Source organism: Canis lupus, chromosome 10, assembly GCF_048164855.1.
Source record: "Canis lupus baileyi chromosome 10, mCanLup2.hap1, whole genome shotgun sequence".
Lineage (NCBI taxonomy): Eukaryota > Metazoa > Chordata > Mammalia > Carnivora > Canidae > Canis > Canis lupus.
In genome coordinates this window covers 4224805-4237975 of record NC_132847.1, presented here as the reverse complement: position 1 = coordinate 4237975, position 13171 = coordinate 4224805, and the positions used below count along the sequence as shown (strand labels likewise).

The window sequence follows — 13171 nt, the reverse complement described above, 5'->3', positions numbered from 1 at the left end:
CTCCCTTTCCCGTTCCCTGTGCTTGTGCTCTCTCAAATAAATAAATAAATAAATAAATAAATAAATAAATAAATAAATAAAATTTTAAAAAGAAAGGAAGAAAAAAAAAAGAAAGCTAGTTTCTTTTGGTGGAGCCAGACTTAGCCCTGCAGCAGGGGGGCTGGAGCCCATGGAGTTGTGGAGTGTGGCCTGGCCACAGTAGTCATAACGCTCTTGGAGCTAACTCCTGCAACTTCCATCTCGCAGGCTCAGCCAAGGAAAACAAACAAATAAGGAGAATGTGAGGGAAATTATTCATATTCAGTTGACCCTTGGACAACATGGGTTTGAACTGTGTATGTCCACTTACACTGTTTTTTTTTTTTTTAAAAAGGTTTTATTTATTAGAGAGAGAGCACAAGCCAGGGGAGGAGCAGAGGGAGAAGGAGAAGCAGACTCCTTGCTGAGCACGGAGCTCAATCCCAGGAACCCCCACCTCTAGAACATAACCTGAGCTGAAGTCACATGCTCAACGGACTGAGCTCCTGGGGTGCCCCTTTTTTAGACTTTTTTTTTTTTTTTTTTAAATTCATAGAGACACAGAGAGAGAGGCAGAGACACAGGCAGAGGGAGAAGCAGGCTTCATGCAGAGAGCCTGACGTGGGACTCGATCCAGGGTCTCCAGGATCACGCTCTGGGCTGCAGGCGGCGCTAAACCGCTGCGCCACCGGGGCTGCCCTAGATTCTTTTTTTTTCGATAAACACAGTGTAGTACTGTGAATATATTCTCTTCCTCATGACTTTCCTAATAAGGTTTGTCTTTTTAGTGGCTCACTTTATTTTTATTTTTTTTTTAATTTTTATTTATTTATGATAGTCACACACACACACACAGAGAGAGAGAGAGAGAGAGAGGCAGAGACGTAGGCAGAGGGAGAAGCAGGCTCCATGCACCAGGAGCCCGACGTGGGATTCGATACCGGGTCTCCAGGATCGCGCCCTGGGCCAAAGGCAGGCGCCAAACCGCTGCGCCACCCAGGGATCCCAGTGGCTCACTTTATTGTAAGAATGTAGTATACACTACATACAACCTACAAAATACGTGTTATGACTATATTATTGGTAAGGCTTCTGGTCTACAGTAGGCTATTAGTAGTTCAGTTCTGGGGGAGTCAAAAGTTATAAGCAGGGATCCCTGGGTGGCACAGCAGTTTGGAGCCTGCCTTTGGCCCAGGGCGTGATCCTGGAGACCCGGTATCGAATCCCACGTTGGGCTCCCAGTGCATGGAGCCTGCTTCTCCCTCTGCTTGTGTCTCTGCCTCTCTCTCTCTCTCTCTCTCTCTGTGTGTGTGACTATCATAAAAAAAAAAAAAAAAAAAAAGTTATAAGCAGATTTTTGGCCATGCAAAAGGTTGGTACCCTTAATCCCTGCATTGTTCAAGGGTCAACTGAAATTTTAAAAACTTCCAAAATGCATTTTGTATCTGTTCTTTTTCTTCTAGGTTGGTTATTCTATGTATTCTTATTGACAGCCTGAATCCCTGAAACCAGGAGACTGTACTATATGGGCCTCTTAAGGGGGTTTCAGGAGGTAACTGGGCTCCTTCCTGATTTGAGAACCTCATTGTCATAAAAGATGTCCTCTGTTCAGTGTCTGTATCTGGGACCCAATAACTGGAGTGGGATCCTTGCATCAAAGGTACTTCCTGCTGTTTCCGAAGAGCCTGGTGTCCTGCCCGTGTCAAAAACCCCATTGGAGGCAATATAAAAGCATTCTGAGCTGAGACTGACTCCCTCTTGTCTGCAGTTCTTTAGAATTTATAAATGCTTTTTTTTTTTTTAATATTTATTTATTGGCGCACCTGGGTGGCTCAGTAGGTTAAGTGTCTGCCTTTGGCTCAGGCCAGGATCTCAGGGTCCTGGGTTGGAGCCCTCTGTCTGGCTCCCTGCTCAGTGGGGAGCCTGCTTCTCCCTCTCCCTCTGCCTCTCTTCTCTGCTCGTGCTCTCTCTCTCTCAAATAAATAAATACAATCTTTTTTTTAAAAAAAAAGATTTATTTGAGAGGAGCAGAGGGAGAGGGAAAGAGAATCTCAAGCAGACTTCCTGCTGAGCATGGAGCCCAACATGGGGCTCGATCTCACGATCCTGAGATCGCAACCTGAGCTGAAATCGAGTCTGATGCTTAACTGACTGAGCCACCCAGGTGCCTCACAAATTATTTTCTAAACTATTGCTTCATTTGAGCCTCAGAATAATCTGATATAGATCTAATTTAGACTAAGGAATTAGGGAGATCAGAGACCCCTTATACTACCATAGCCAGGAGCCATGGAAACAATGCAGAGTTGGTGTGGAGTTGGAGGTCTGGCTTTGTGGCTACAAGTTCATTTTTTAAAAATTATTTTTCATTTTTAAAAAAATTATTTATTTATTTATTTATTTATTCATGAGAGACAGAGAGAGAGAGAGGCAGAGACACAGGCAGAGGGAGAGAAGTAGGCTTCATGCAGGGAGCCTGACCTGGGACCCAATCCCAGGTCTCCAGGATCTTGCCCTGGGCCGAAGGCAGGTGCTAAACTGCTGAGCCACCCAGGGATCCCCCCACAATTTTAGGTATGATTTCAGTGTTTTTGTGCATCAATTATGGATACCGTCATACAAAAATTATTTTGAGGCTCCAAATGAAGCAATTTTGAGGAAAGCATTTTGCAAACTGTGATGGACTGTCCAAATGTTATCCTCAGGTCATGGAAAGTGTTTCCCTAGTTGTGCGAAAGGAATCCGTGAGGTCAAGAGCAGGAGCTTAAGTGAATGTATGCCCTCATCAGTAGTTATGTTCTGTGGCTGCATTTAGACTATTTGACTTTGAACTTAATTACCTGTATTATCTTCATCGCTTCGGCATCTGTGTCCATCATCCCCTGTTGCACCCAGTCCTCCCTGGACCTTATTTCTGTGGGTGGGCATGGGCTAGGGTGGAGATGGGGTGGGGAGTCTGTTAAATTCTGCAAGCCTTTCTATCAGATTTCAGTGAGACAACCACAGTTTTTTGGAGCTCTCAGTTCCAGTTGTGGAATCTGGTCTGAGAGTGACTGTCAGGAGGGCCTTGTGGTGAACTGGAGGGTCTTTACTCACCTGTGGGTCGGTGCCCCTGGTTTAGTTGATGGATACCCTGGAGGAAGGTAGCACTCTGTGACCAAATCTTCAGATTTTCTGGAGTTGATTATTTTTTCTGAATGTGGAACTGTTACATTTTTCATTCTCCCTGGCAACTACTGGCTAGCTGGATTATTAGGGAGCGAGCCTTGGGTCCACACTCCGGGCTTCAGTTTTCTCACTGATAAATTTGTGATGGTATCACCTTCCATTGGGTTGTTAGAAGACCAGGTGAGATGGGTGGCGCAGTGGTTTGGCGCCTGCCTTTGGCCCAGGGCCTGATCCTGGAGACTCGGGATCGAATCCCACGTCGGGCTCCCTGCATGGAGCCTGCTTCTCCCTCTGCCTGTGTCTCTGCCTCTCTCTCTCTCTCTGTGACTATCATGAATAAATAAATAAAATCTTAAAAAAAAAAAAAAAAAAGAAGACCAGGTGAGAAACAGAACCCCCAGACCCCCACACTAGGCCTGGCTGCAGGAACTCAGCGGGAAATGCCAGCTACTTAGGTTCTGTTGCTCTCTGGTAATCCCCAGGCTTCAGAGGTGGTAATCCTGGTGCATTTGGGGCCTCGGCACCCATATGATTATAAGGAATCAAGGGATTAACGCAGGCCTTTCAAGCGTGGTGGTCAAGCAGCTCAGATTAAGGGGTTTGGTGTATTAGGAAAAAAGAACCACTCCTCCCCACCTACCATCTTCATGATTTCAGGGAAATGGTTTTTCTTTTTAAAGAGAAATTTCAGCAGAAATAAGTGAATGAAGTCGAATGGGAAATGTGAACCTCCAGCGTGAAAACGACGCTAATCGCCTAGGTGATGCCGGACGCCCCAGGATCGGGGAACACCCCGGCCCCACAGCGTCTCCCGCCACATCCGCCGAGAACCAGCGGCCCCAGCGGCCCCAGCGGCCCCGACGCCAGCGGGCTCCACCCCCTCTCCGCTTCTGGCCCGAGGGCGGCGGCAGAAAGAGCGGGAGCGCTGGGCCGCGAGGGCACCAAGGTCGAGGGGGAGCCCTGCCGCTGGCCTTGGGGGGCGCCGCGCGCCCCGTCTCGGCCGCCCGCGTTCCTCCGCTTGCAGCCGGACGATCGGGGCTTGCCAGACTTCTTAGAGCCCCGCTTCCTCTTTTGGGAAAGCGGTGGGCGAAGCTAGCGGTGCCGGGCTGGGGCGCCCCGCGACGAGAGCCTGCGGCCTCAGGCCGCGGAGGGGTCGGCCGCCGGCGCCCTCGGCCGCGGGGGTCCCGGGCCCGGCGGCTCGCGGCAGGGCTGGGGTCGCGCCCGGCCCGGCCGACCTCCGCGGGCGCCGCTCGCGCGGGTTCTAAAGTGAGGACAAAGCCCGCCCGGATTTCGCGTACGCGCGCCGCTGCGGCCAATGGGGCGCTAGCGCGCGTTTGAGTGACGGGCGAGCGAAACCAATGAGCACGCGCCTTGTTGCGAGGTGGGCCCGGCCCCGGCATTATAAAGAGCGCCACGAGTCGGCATTGTCAGGCGGCGGCACCGCGCGGGCCCGAGTGAGCTTGTCGGTCGGTGCGTCTGTGCGGCGCGGCGGCGGCGGCGGCGGAGGGCGCGAGGTCGCGGCGGCTCCGTTGGCGGCGGAGGCTAGGCCCGGCAGCGCAGGCGTGAGCGCGGCCGAGCCCGCGGCGCCTTCCCGGCGGGTGGGGACGAGCGGGCCCCGCGGCGTCATCGGCGGCGAGGTGAGCGGCCGGGCCCGCGGGCGGCGGGCGGGAGCCGGGGCGGGAGCCGCGCGGGCCTGACGCGCCGGGGCCGCTCGTTGCAGGAGCTGCCGCGCCTCGGCCTAGCATGTCGGAAGCGGGTGAGGAGCAGCCCATGGAGACGACGGGCGCCACCGAGAACGGACACGAGGCCGCCCCCGAAGGCGAGTCGCCGGCGGGGTCCGGCACCGGGGCCGCGACGGGCGCCGGAGGCGGGAGCGCGGCGCCCCCGGCCGGCAACCAGAACGGCGCCGAGGGCGACCAGATCAATGCCAGCAAGAACGAGGAGGACGCGGGGTAGGTGCGGCCGCGGGCCGACCGGGGCGCCGCCTTTGTTCCGGGGCCGCCTTTTGTTGGCGCCACGCGGCGGGGGGAGGGGCGGGCGGGCGGCCGGGGCCTGCTGGCTGCCCGCCGCCCGGCCCCTCCGCTCGCGGGCTCGCCGTTCGCGCCGGAGTTTGCAGGAGTTTGTTGGGTCGGCTTTGGCGCCGCCCCGGGGCCGCTCGCGCTGGGCCGGGGGCGGGCGGGCGGCCCGGAAAGGGCAGTGCGCTCGGACCCGGGGCCGGGCCGGCCTGGGGTTCGGCGGGGCTGCGTGGGCGGAGTTGGCGCGCGCCCCGGCCGCGGCCTCGCGGCCTCCCCGTTCCCCCCCTCCCCGGGGGCGGAGTCACGGTCTGAACGCGGTCTCCGGCCCCCGGAAGCCTCGAGTTCCTTAAGAGCGAGTTCTCGGGGGTGGCCTGGAGGGGCAGGGACGACGGCCGCTGGAGAGACGTGCTTGTTCGGCACATGGCTCCCTCCGTGCGTTAAGGGCCGATAGGTGCCCGGGCCAGAGTGCCCTTGGTCCCCTTGCCCCGTCGGGGGCCACCGAGTCTGAAGCTGCCCTAGGGTCAAGGTTGTTTGGGAGGGTGGGATTTGTTGACGCCTTCCAAATGTAGGACCCTGGGGGACTCAGGGTAGATCTGTGTGCTAGATGGCGACTTTGCTTAGAACCTGTACCCAGGAAGGGCTGGCACGTGTCTTTACCATTTCAGAAAAATGTTCGTTGGAGGCCTGAGCTGGGATACCAGCAAAAAGGACCTAAAGGATTATTTTACCAAATTTGGAGAGGTCGTTGACTGTACCATAAAAATGGATCCAAACACTGGCCGGTCAAGAGGGTTTGGGTTTATCCTCTTCAAAGATGCAGCCAGTGTGGAGAAGGTAAGCAGGATATTTGATGTCAGTGGTCTTAAGTTCATTCTAAGAGAATACTGATACCATTCTGAGCATGATTAGTTGGTGTGTTCTGTAGGTGGTTGAGCTTTGGGGAAAAACAGGTGAGGAACTTAACTGTTTTTGAAGGGATTAAAAATACAGATTAAGGGGTGGGTAGTAGGTATGGACTCAGGTCGTGCAGGAAGAGTTTAAGTGGTGTTTGATGCCTACACTGGCACTGATAAAGCCATTGTTTTATGAGCACTAGAATAAGGAGTCTAGAGTTGCTGTGGAGTAGGCATTATTTTAGTCTCATTTTACAGAAAATACTCAGAAGTGTAAGTAGAAGAGTTTATACACCAGAAAGGGGTGGTTTCCAACCGAGCAGCCCACCCTCAGCCTGGACTCTTCATCACTGTTTCTTTACTTTTGAGAGACCAGCTTTAAACTGCTGCTCCTGGGAAAGCTGGTGGGGGCCGGGGTGGGCTGTAGGTATTCAGATAAAAGAGCTGTACTTGAAGTTAGATGAAGTTCGGTTGCTAAGTCAGATTGAGGGTAGTTTGGAGGGGATGAACAAGTTTGTGTACCAGTGTTGGGGCCTGTGTGGCTCAAGGAAGGGCCTTGGTGAGGGTGGTGCTGCTGAGTTAAAACTTGGTTTTCTTCTGTTGGGACAGGTTCTAGACCAGAAGGAACACAGGCTGGATGGCCGTGTCATTGACCCCAAAAAGGCCATGGCCATGAAAAAGGATCCGGTAAAGAAAATTTTTGTAGGGGGTCTGAATCCTGAAGCCACTGAGGAGAAGATCAGAGAATACTTTGGCGAGTTTGGGGAGGTGAGTGTGTGACTTTGGGAGTGACTTGCCAGTTGCCTTGAGCTTGCTTTCTCCCTGGTCCTTGGCAGCCTTGGCTGGCCATTGCCCTCGTCAGCAAGGCCTTCCTAGGGTCTTTTCTCCTTGGAGATCCCTACGGGTCCTGGGGGCCAGGTAGGAAGAGGCATTATTGGTTCTGAGCTTTGCATATATTTACAGATTGAGGCCATTGAGCTTCCAATGGATCCAAAGTCGAACAAAAGACGAGGTTTTGTCTTCATCACCTTTAAAGAAGAAGAACCTGTGAAGAAGGTTCTGGAGAAAAAGTTCCATACCATCAGTGGAAGTAAGGTGAGGTATCCAACTCTGTATTTTGGCCTCCTGCTGCTGGAGAGCTGGCTCTCACAGGTGTGGGTTAGGAGTTGGGCTCCCTCTCCAGGGCAGTTTGACCCTACTGTTATTTTTTTTTTGCAGTGTCTGCTGTCCTGATTGGGGCAGATGGTCCTGTCCTTCAGGGAGTCCCTAGGCTGGTGGCATTGGCAGAAACCCAGGATGTGTGGGAGGCAGGAGAAAGGGTGGTTTGTATGGGATGGAGCATGTTGAGTAGCCCCTTTGATTCCTGACTGAAAGCTAGAGATCATGCTGTTCTGAGTCTAGAATCCAAGGTGAATATGGCCTGCAGTTAAGGTCTCAGAAGATTCTAGAATTTGTTATTTATGGGTTGGTTTCCTCTGGGTTGAAGTCTTTCCTGCTGTGGAGCTTTTCCCCTTCTGTCAGAGCCAAATCTTTGTTTACTTCTATCCACTTTGGACTCTGATTAGTTAACTCCCACCTCAGGTGAAGATTCTTCCCAAAGCTTCTAGGGTTTTAGTTTTAGCTTACCCATGGCCGGTTTTGCCTTAAAAATGAGTACAGTGCTGTGCAGAGAGAAGTGCAGCCCTTCCCTCTGAACTCTGGTCAGGCTGGAGCATGGCAGTTTCAGGTATTCTCCAGGTGGCTAAGGAGGCAGTTGAGGGTGTGGCTCACCGGCAGGGTGTGGCAGGTCTGAGCAGGAGTGGCAGCCAGATAAGGTAGGACAGGTAGGGTGGAGCTCCTAGAAGTTTTAATCCTGGCTGGGAATTTAAACTAAATTCTGGATTTTTGGGCCTTTAAAGTACATGAAGTTTCGATTTTTAGGAACAGTTGGGTAAGAAGAGCTCGTTCACTGTTGCCTCACTGCACAGTTAATGACGCAGAGGTGGTTTCTTTCTGTGTCTCGATGTGAAAGGGACAAGAAGTACCTATAAAGTTAACTGCTACTGGTGGTGGGTTTTGAAATAAATGTATTCAGCATTTTTAATTCATTCGACAGGGTAGAAGATAGCAGATGGTATCACTTGGGAAGGGGTGGTTTGCCAGTTTTTTGAAGGAGTAATGCTTGAATGGTGACATAAAAATTTTTGACTGGTCCTAATTAGGGGAGTATCTTAAACTGTTTTAGGCAGGAGCCCTGGGAGGTCCCTGACCATAACCCCACCCACACTGAAGAGATTTTTGAGCAAAAGAAATTGAGTCTGGATCCTCAGGGGACACATCTGGCCCTTCCCCACAATAGGCCAGTGGTTGGGGGAAGAGGGAGGAGCAGTATGGCCCCAGGGAAGCCCTGCCCTGAGCCTCCTGAGCCTCAATGGCTTTCTTCCTCAGCTGGAGGTCAGGTCAGGGTTGCCATCTTAGTGTATTTGAAGGGGATGCTTCATTTCTGTAAAGAGAAGAAAAAAATGAGAGGTTTTTTCCCCCTAAGGCCCTTGATCTGAGAAGCCAGCTCTTGATCTCTCTTGCTTAGTAGGACCACGCTGGCATCACACCTGCTCCCTGCTGTGGGATCTTGCTACAATGGTTGGCATTGGCCTCACTGTCCTTCCTTCCCAGTCATTAGATGCGGAGCTGCCTCTGCGTGGCCATCAGTATATCTGGGGTGATAGCTGTTACCGCCCCCCCCCCAGTAAGTTGTCTGGGGAAAGGTTTGGCCAAAAAGGCCCTAGTGAGTCTAGGTCCATTGAGATTTTGGTTGTAGTCCTGAAAGCTTCTAGCCCAAATGTGGTTTCTCACATTTTATATCAGTGTGTCTTTCTTGTTTTTGTCTTTTAAAGATTTACTTTAGAAAATGAGTGTACGTGCATGGGGGAGAGGGAGAGAAACTTTAGCAGAGTTTGTGCTCAGCATGGACCCCCACATGGGGCCCAATCCCATAACCCTGAGCAAAAAACTGAGTTGGCTGCTTACTGGACAGAGCCATCTGGGTGCCCAGTCCTGGGTGTATTTTATTTTTGAGCAGATGGTCCCGAATGGCCATCTGAGTATCTGTCCACAAAGGTCTTTGTCTACTCAGATCTTGTCCCGGTGGTCTGATCCACCTCGTCTTCTCTGCTTTCAGTGTGAAATCAAGGTGGCCCAACCCAAAGAGGTCTATCAGCAGCAGCAGTATGGCTCTGGGGGCCGTGGGAACCGCAACCGAGGGAACCGGGGCAGCGGCGGTGGTGGCGGAAGTGGAGGTGAGTGCAGCCTGGATGAAGATGGGTCCCTGCCTGCATGGAGCTTCCGTGCCTGTCTGGGGGGCTCTCTGGCCTCTGGTGTGTGGTGTGCCAGGCTGGACGAGTCCCATCGGCTGTGCTGCTGCTGCTGCTGCTTGGCATGAAAGAGCCTGGCTCTCTTCGTGGCCTGGGGCCCTGGGGCGGAGGGACATTCGGCACTTTGGTCCAGGGAGGGTGGTGTGGGTGGGCACGAGGGGGTGCGCTCGGCTCTGTGGCTGTCCTGAGTCTTGGTACACCCGTGGGTGGGTGGGCAGAAGGTAGTGCAGGGCTGTGCCAGGCGCTTTACCTCCTTCTGTCCAGGCCCCTCTGACTCCAAAGCCTGAACTTCATCCTTTTTGTGGCCCAGCTGCCAGGGAGGGCAGGGGTGAGGAGAGGGAGATAGAGAGTGAGCTCCTGCCTCATTTGCCCCTAGTGAAGTTAAGCATTCAGGCCTTTCCTGGCCTTCAGATCCCAGGCTTGGGTCTCAATGCAGGGTCGGGCCCAGGGCCCTCTACATCAGGACAGCAGTCCCTTGATTTCTAGCTCTTGAGTTGCCATAGTAACCCCGCCACCCAAAGGGCAGGATTTCCTCCATCCTAGCTCCTGCGTGTGCTAAATGGTCCACGGGCCCCTGTGCCCTGCTCCCCCCACAGGTCAGAGTCAGAGTTGGAATCAGGGCTACGGCAACTACTGGAACCAGGGCTACGGCTACCAGCAGGGCTACGGGCCCGGCTATGGCGGCTACGACTACTCGCCCTATGGCTATTACGGCTACGGCCCCGGCTACGACTACAGTAAGTAGGAGAGAGGGAGGCCCCATCCACTCACCCACCCTGGGAGGCAGGACAGACAGTGCAGGGGCCGCTGGCAGCAGGGGCTTTGGAGTCGGACAGGCTGGGCTTTGCGGCCTGGCTCGGCCACTGGCGCGCCGCCTGATGAAGCTCTTGAGCTTCTGGGCCTCAGGAAGGTGGGGCGCAATCACCCCTACTGGACAGGGTGCAGGCTCTGGTGAGGATGCATGTCAAGCGCCTGGCACAGGGGTAAAGGCTCGTTGTTGTTCTCCTCCCTAGGTCAGGGTAGTACAAATTACGGGAAGAGCCAGCGACGCGGCGGCCACCAGAATAACTACAAGCCATACTGAGGCTTCATTCAGCAGGATGCCCGACTGATCGCACACGCTTTGTTTGGATATCGAGTGAACACAATTATGTACCAAATTTAACTTGGCATACTTTCTATGGCCTGTCCCATGTGCATCTTATTTAAATCTCCCCCCTGGAAATCAATCTCCTGTTGACTATTTCCAGAGCTCTAGTTTGTAGGCAGCGTGTGGGGTCTCTGAGGCCAGAGCGGCATTATGGGCTGATTTTATTCTCGGGTTCCCAGAGCCAGATTGGAGGGTCTGCTTCCTGCTGCCCCGCTGCAGCCTGGACCTGTGGACCCTGGTTGTAAAGAGTAAACTGTATCCTAGAAAACCAGTGTCACCTTTTTTTCACCTTTTAATTTTATATTATTTGTGTCATACATTTCCTGTTAATGGAAGTGTTAATTTTACTGTACTTTTTGGTACCTTTTGGGAATCTAATGTATTGTAAGGTATTTTACACGTGTCCTGATTTTGCCACGACCTGGATATTGAAGCTATCCAAGCTTTTGAAATAAAAATTTAAAAACCCCCAAAGCCTGGGTGAGTGTGGGGTATCCTGTGAAGAGCGGGGAAGGGCTAGGTGCTCCCGAGCCTTCAAAGCTTTAGTACCCTCCATGACCAGACAGCAGTCCTGTCAGGCAGAGCTGCACTCTCAGAACTGCTGGTTAGCTTCTTTTGAGGATTTGGTCCTACTCAGGACTCACCCTTTTAGAGAAAGTTAAACTCCAGGACCACAGGCCTCTTCAAGAGTAGTGTGGTTGGGGCCAATGAAGGAGGGTGTTCCCCCCCAGGGCAGTGGGGAACATTCTGGGACACCTGCAAAGTTCTGTCTGTACTTGTTGGTAGAAATGGGTATTTGGTCTCCCAGCAAGGACTGAACCTATAGATGGAGGCCATGTCCTAGGAGCCAGCTGCATTTGGACAGCGTCCTTTCCTGGAGCACAGCCTAGCCCCCTTTGGCAGGGCCTAGCTGCTGACTGGATGGGAGCACCCATGGGGCTGGTGGTTGAGGCCTCAGGAGACCTGGTGGCAAGAGGCAGCAGTGGATGAAGCCTGGCAGAGAATGTTTCCCATCACCTCAGAGGAAAGAACTGGCTCAAGGCAGGTGCTATTCCTGCCCTCTGCTGTCCACTATAAAATGCATCATGGAGATTTTTCTGGGGGGTGGCTGGAGATAACCTGGTTAAGAGCAAGGTTTGGCTTGCTTGAGGGAAGGAGCCCCTGCTGTTAATGGTGCGGTCCCCAGTTGTGTGGGTTATGAGGAATAAGATCCACTCACCCAGGGGAGGACAGGATGCCTCAGGGCCGGAGCCTCAGCGTCTCACAACTTCTCATCTTTTCTTCCATGTCTGAAAAACAGCATAAAGTCACCCAAAAAGGGTTAGCAATTCTCCAGTGTCCTTTCATCAGCTGGGTGCAACTCTCATCCCAGCAGCTCAGTGCCTGAGGGAGACCCCAGCCTTCAAGTGAGGCACAAAGGTCCTGCCATCTCTGTCTACATGGCTTCACTCATGACAGTGGGGTCTTTCACCCGAGCTCTGGTTCCCTTGCCCTGCATCCACAGTACCACTCAGGACGGCTAGTGCCTTCCTGCATGCCTGCCTGCTCGGTGCTCAGGAAGTCTGTGAGGTGAGTGCAGGCCTGGGCCCCAGGGCCGCCCCCCCCCCCCCCAGCTCCCTGTTCCTGCACCGCCTGGAAGACTCCTGGCTAGCACCCTGGAACGTCCTATATCCTGGCTGCAGGCAGGCTCTACGGACATAGTCAGCTGCTCCTTGCTCCCCACCCCCTCACCTGTCAGGATGGCATCCATTTTTGCCACCACGTGCTGTGCGTTGTCCACACTGAAGCACATTGGAGGTTTAAACTTGAGGACGTTCCTCCCAGGACCATCAGTGCTCAGCAAAATGTAGTAGTCTTTCAGTCTGAGGAAAGGAAGTGGTGAGGCCCTGCTGCCCACCAGCCAGGGAGCCTTTCCAGGCCCCAGCTCTAGCTACTCTGGCCTGGGGGCCCCATGGCAGACCAGGTACTACCCTCCACCACTGGCTCACCCCCATTCCCACCTGCTGGTCCTTTGGGGTGCCCTGTACCTGGCCCTCAGCATGCTGCTCCATCCCTGGAGCCCCAGCCTGAGCCAGGACCAGCCCTAGCCTACAGCGTGGACAGTAAGCATTCCTGCACATCAGCAGCACTTCTAAGCTGGTATGCTGAACCCCACGTCCCCCTCACTAGCTTCAGTTAACTTCCTTGGCCAACCCTGTTTCTGCTTCTTGTCCAGAAGTAATCTTTGAAATCCCAAAGGACTCTCCAGTTTTAATTTCCGGTTCTTTTTAGGAACGAGGACTTAACCCTCAACATAACTGGTACCTGAAAATGTTAACATTCCACATTGATGCTTTAACCTAGGGAGGTTATTGGGCCAGAGAAAAGAGGTCTGACGTGATTCTATTTACATTCTGACACCACTTCCAATCTCTTATTCCTTTTTTTGTTTAAGCTTGTCAGGCTGGCTCCTTTCTCCCATACCATTCTTCCTGGCATGGACTGTGGTCCTAGAAAGAACAATATCTGGACCTTAATCCAGCCCTGCCACCAGCAAGCAGGGCAGCCGCAGGTGCCACACCTGCCCCTGGTCTAGTC

At 53.2% G+C, this 13171-nt stretch overlaps 2 protein-coding genes across 3 annotated transcripts in view; one reads left to right on the top strand and one right to left on the bottom strand.

The window, feature by feature from the left end:
- Positions 1-4665: 4665 nt before the first annotated feature.
- HNRNPAB (heterogeneous nuclear ribonucleoprotein A/B) lies at positions 4666-11068 on the top strand. Of its 2 annotated transcripts, XM_072840572.1 has the most exons (8): positions 4666-4823; positions 4907-5138; positions 5867-6035; positions 6704-6862; positions 7058-7189; positions 9252-9369; positions 10041-10181; positions 10458-11068. In XM_072840572.1, the coding sequence occupies exons 2-8, from the start codon at positions 4930-4932 to the stop codon at positions 10526-10528; spliced, it is 999 nt and encodes a 332-aa protein (XP_072696673.1). In that variant the 5' UTR covers positions 4666-4823; positions 4907-4929; the 3' UTR covers positions 10529-11068. The 2 variants fall into 2 exon arrangements, with proteins under 2 accessions (XP_072696673.1, XP_072696675.1); XM_072840574.1 differs by lacking the exons at positions 4666-4823; positions 10041-10181.
- Positions 8144-13171, bottom strand: part of PHYKPL (5-phosphohydroxy-L-lysine phospho-lyase) — a 34020-nt gene continuing 28992 nt past the window's right edge. The window contains exons 11-13 of the mRNA XM_072840568.1: positions 12326-12456; positions 11814-11883; positions 8144-8576 (exon numbers count right to left, since the gene is read on the bottom strand). Of these exons, the coding sequence (XP_072696669.1) occupies positions 11834-11883; positions 12326-12456 (181 nt within the window). The 3' untranslated portion in view covers positions 8144-8576; positions 11814-11833. The remainder of the gene's footprint in view (positions 8577-11813; positions 11884-12325; positions 12457-13171) is intronic.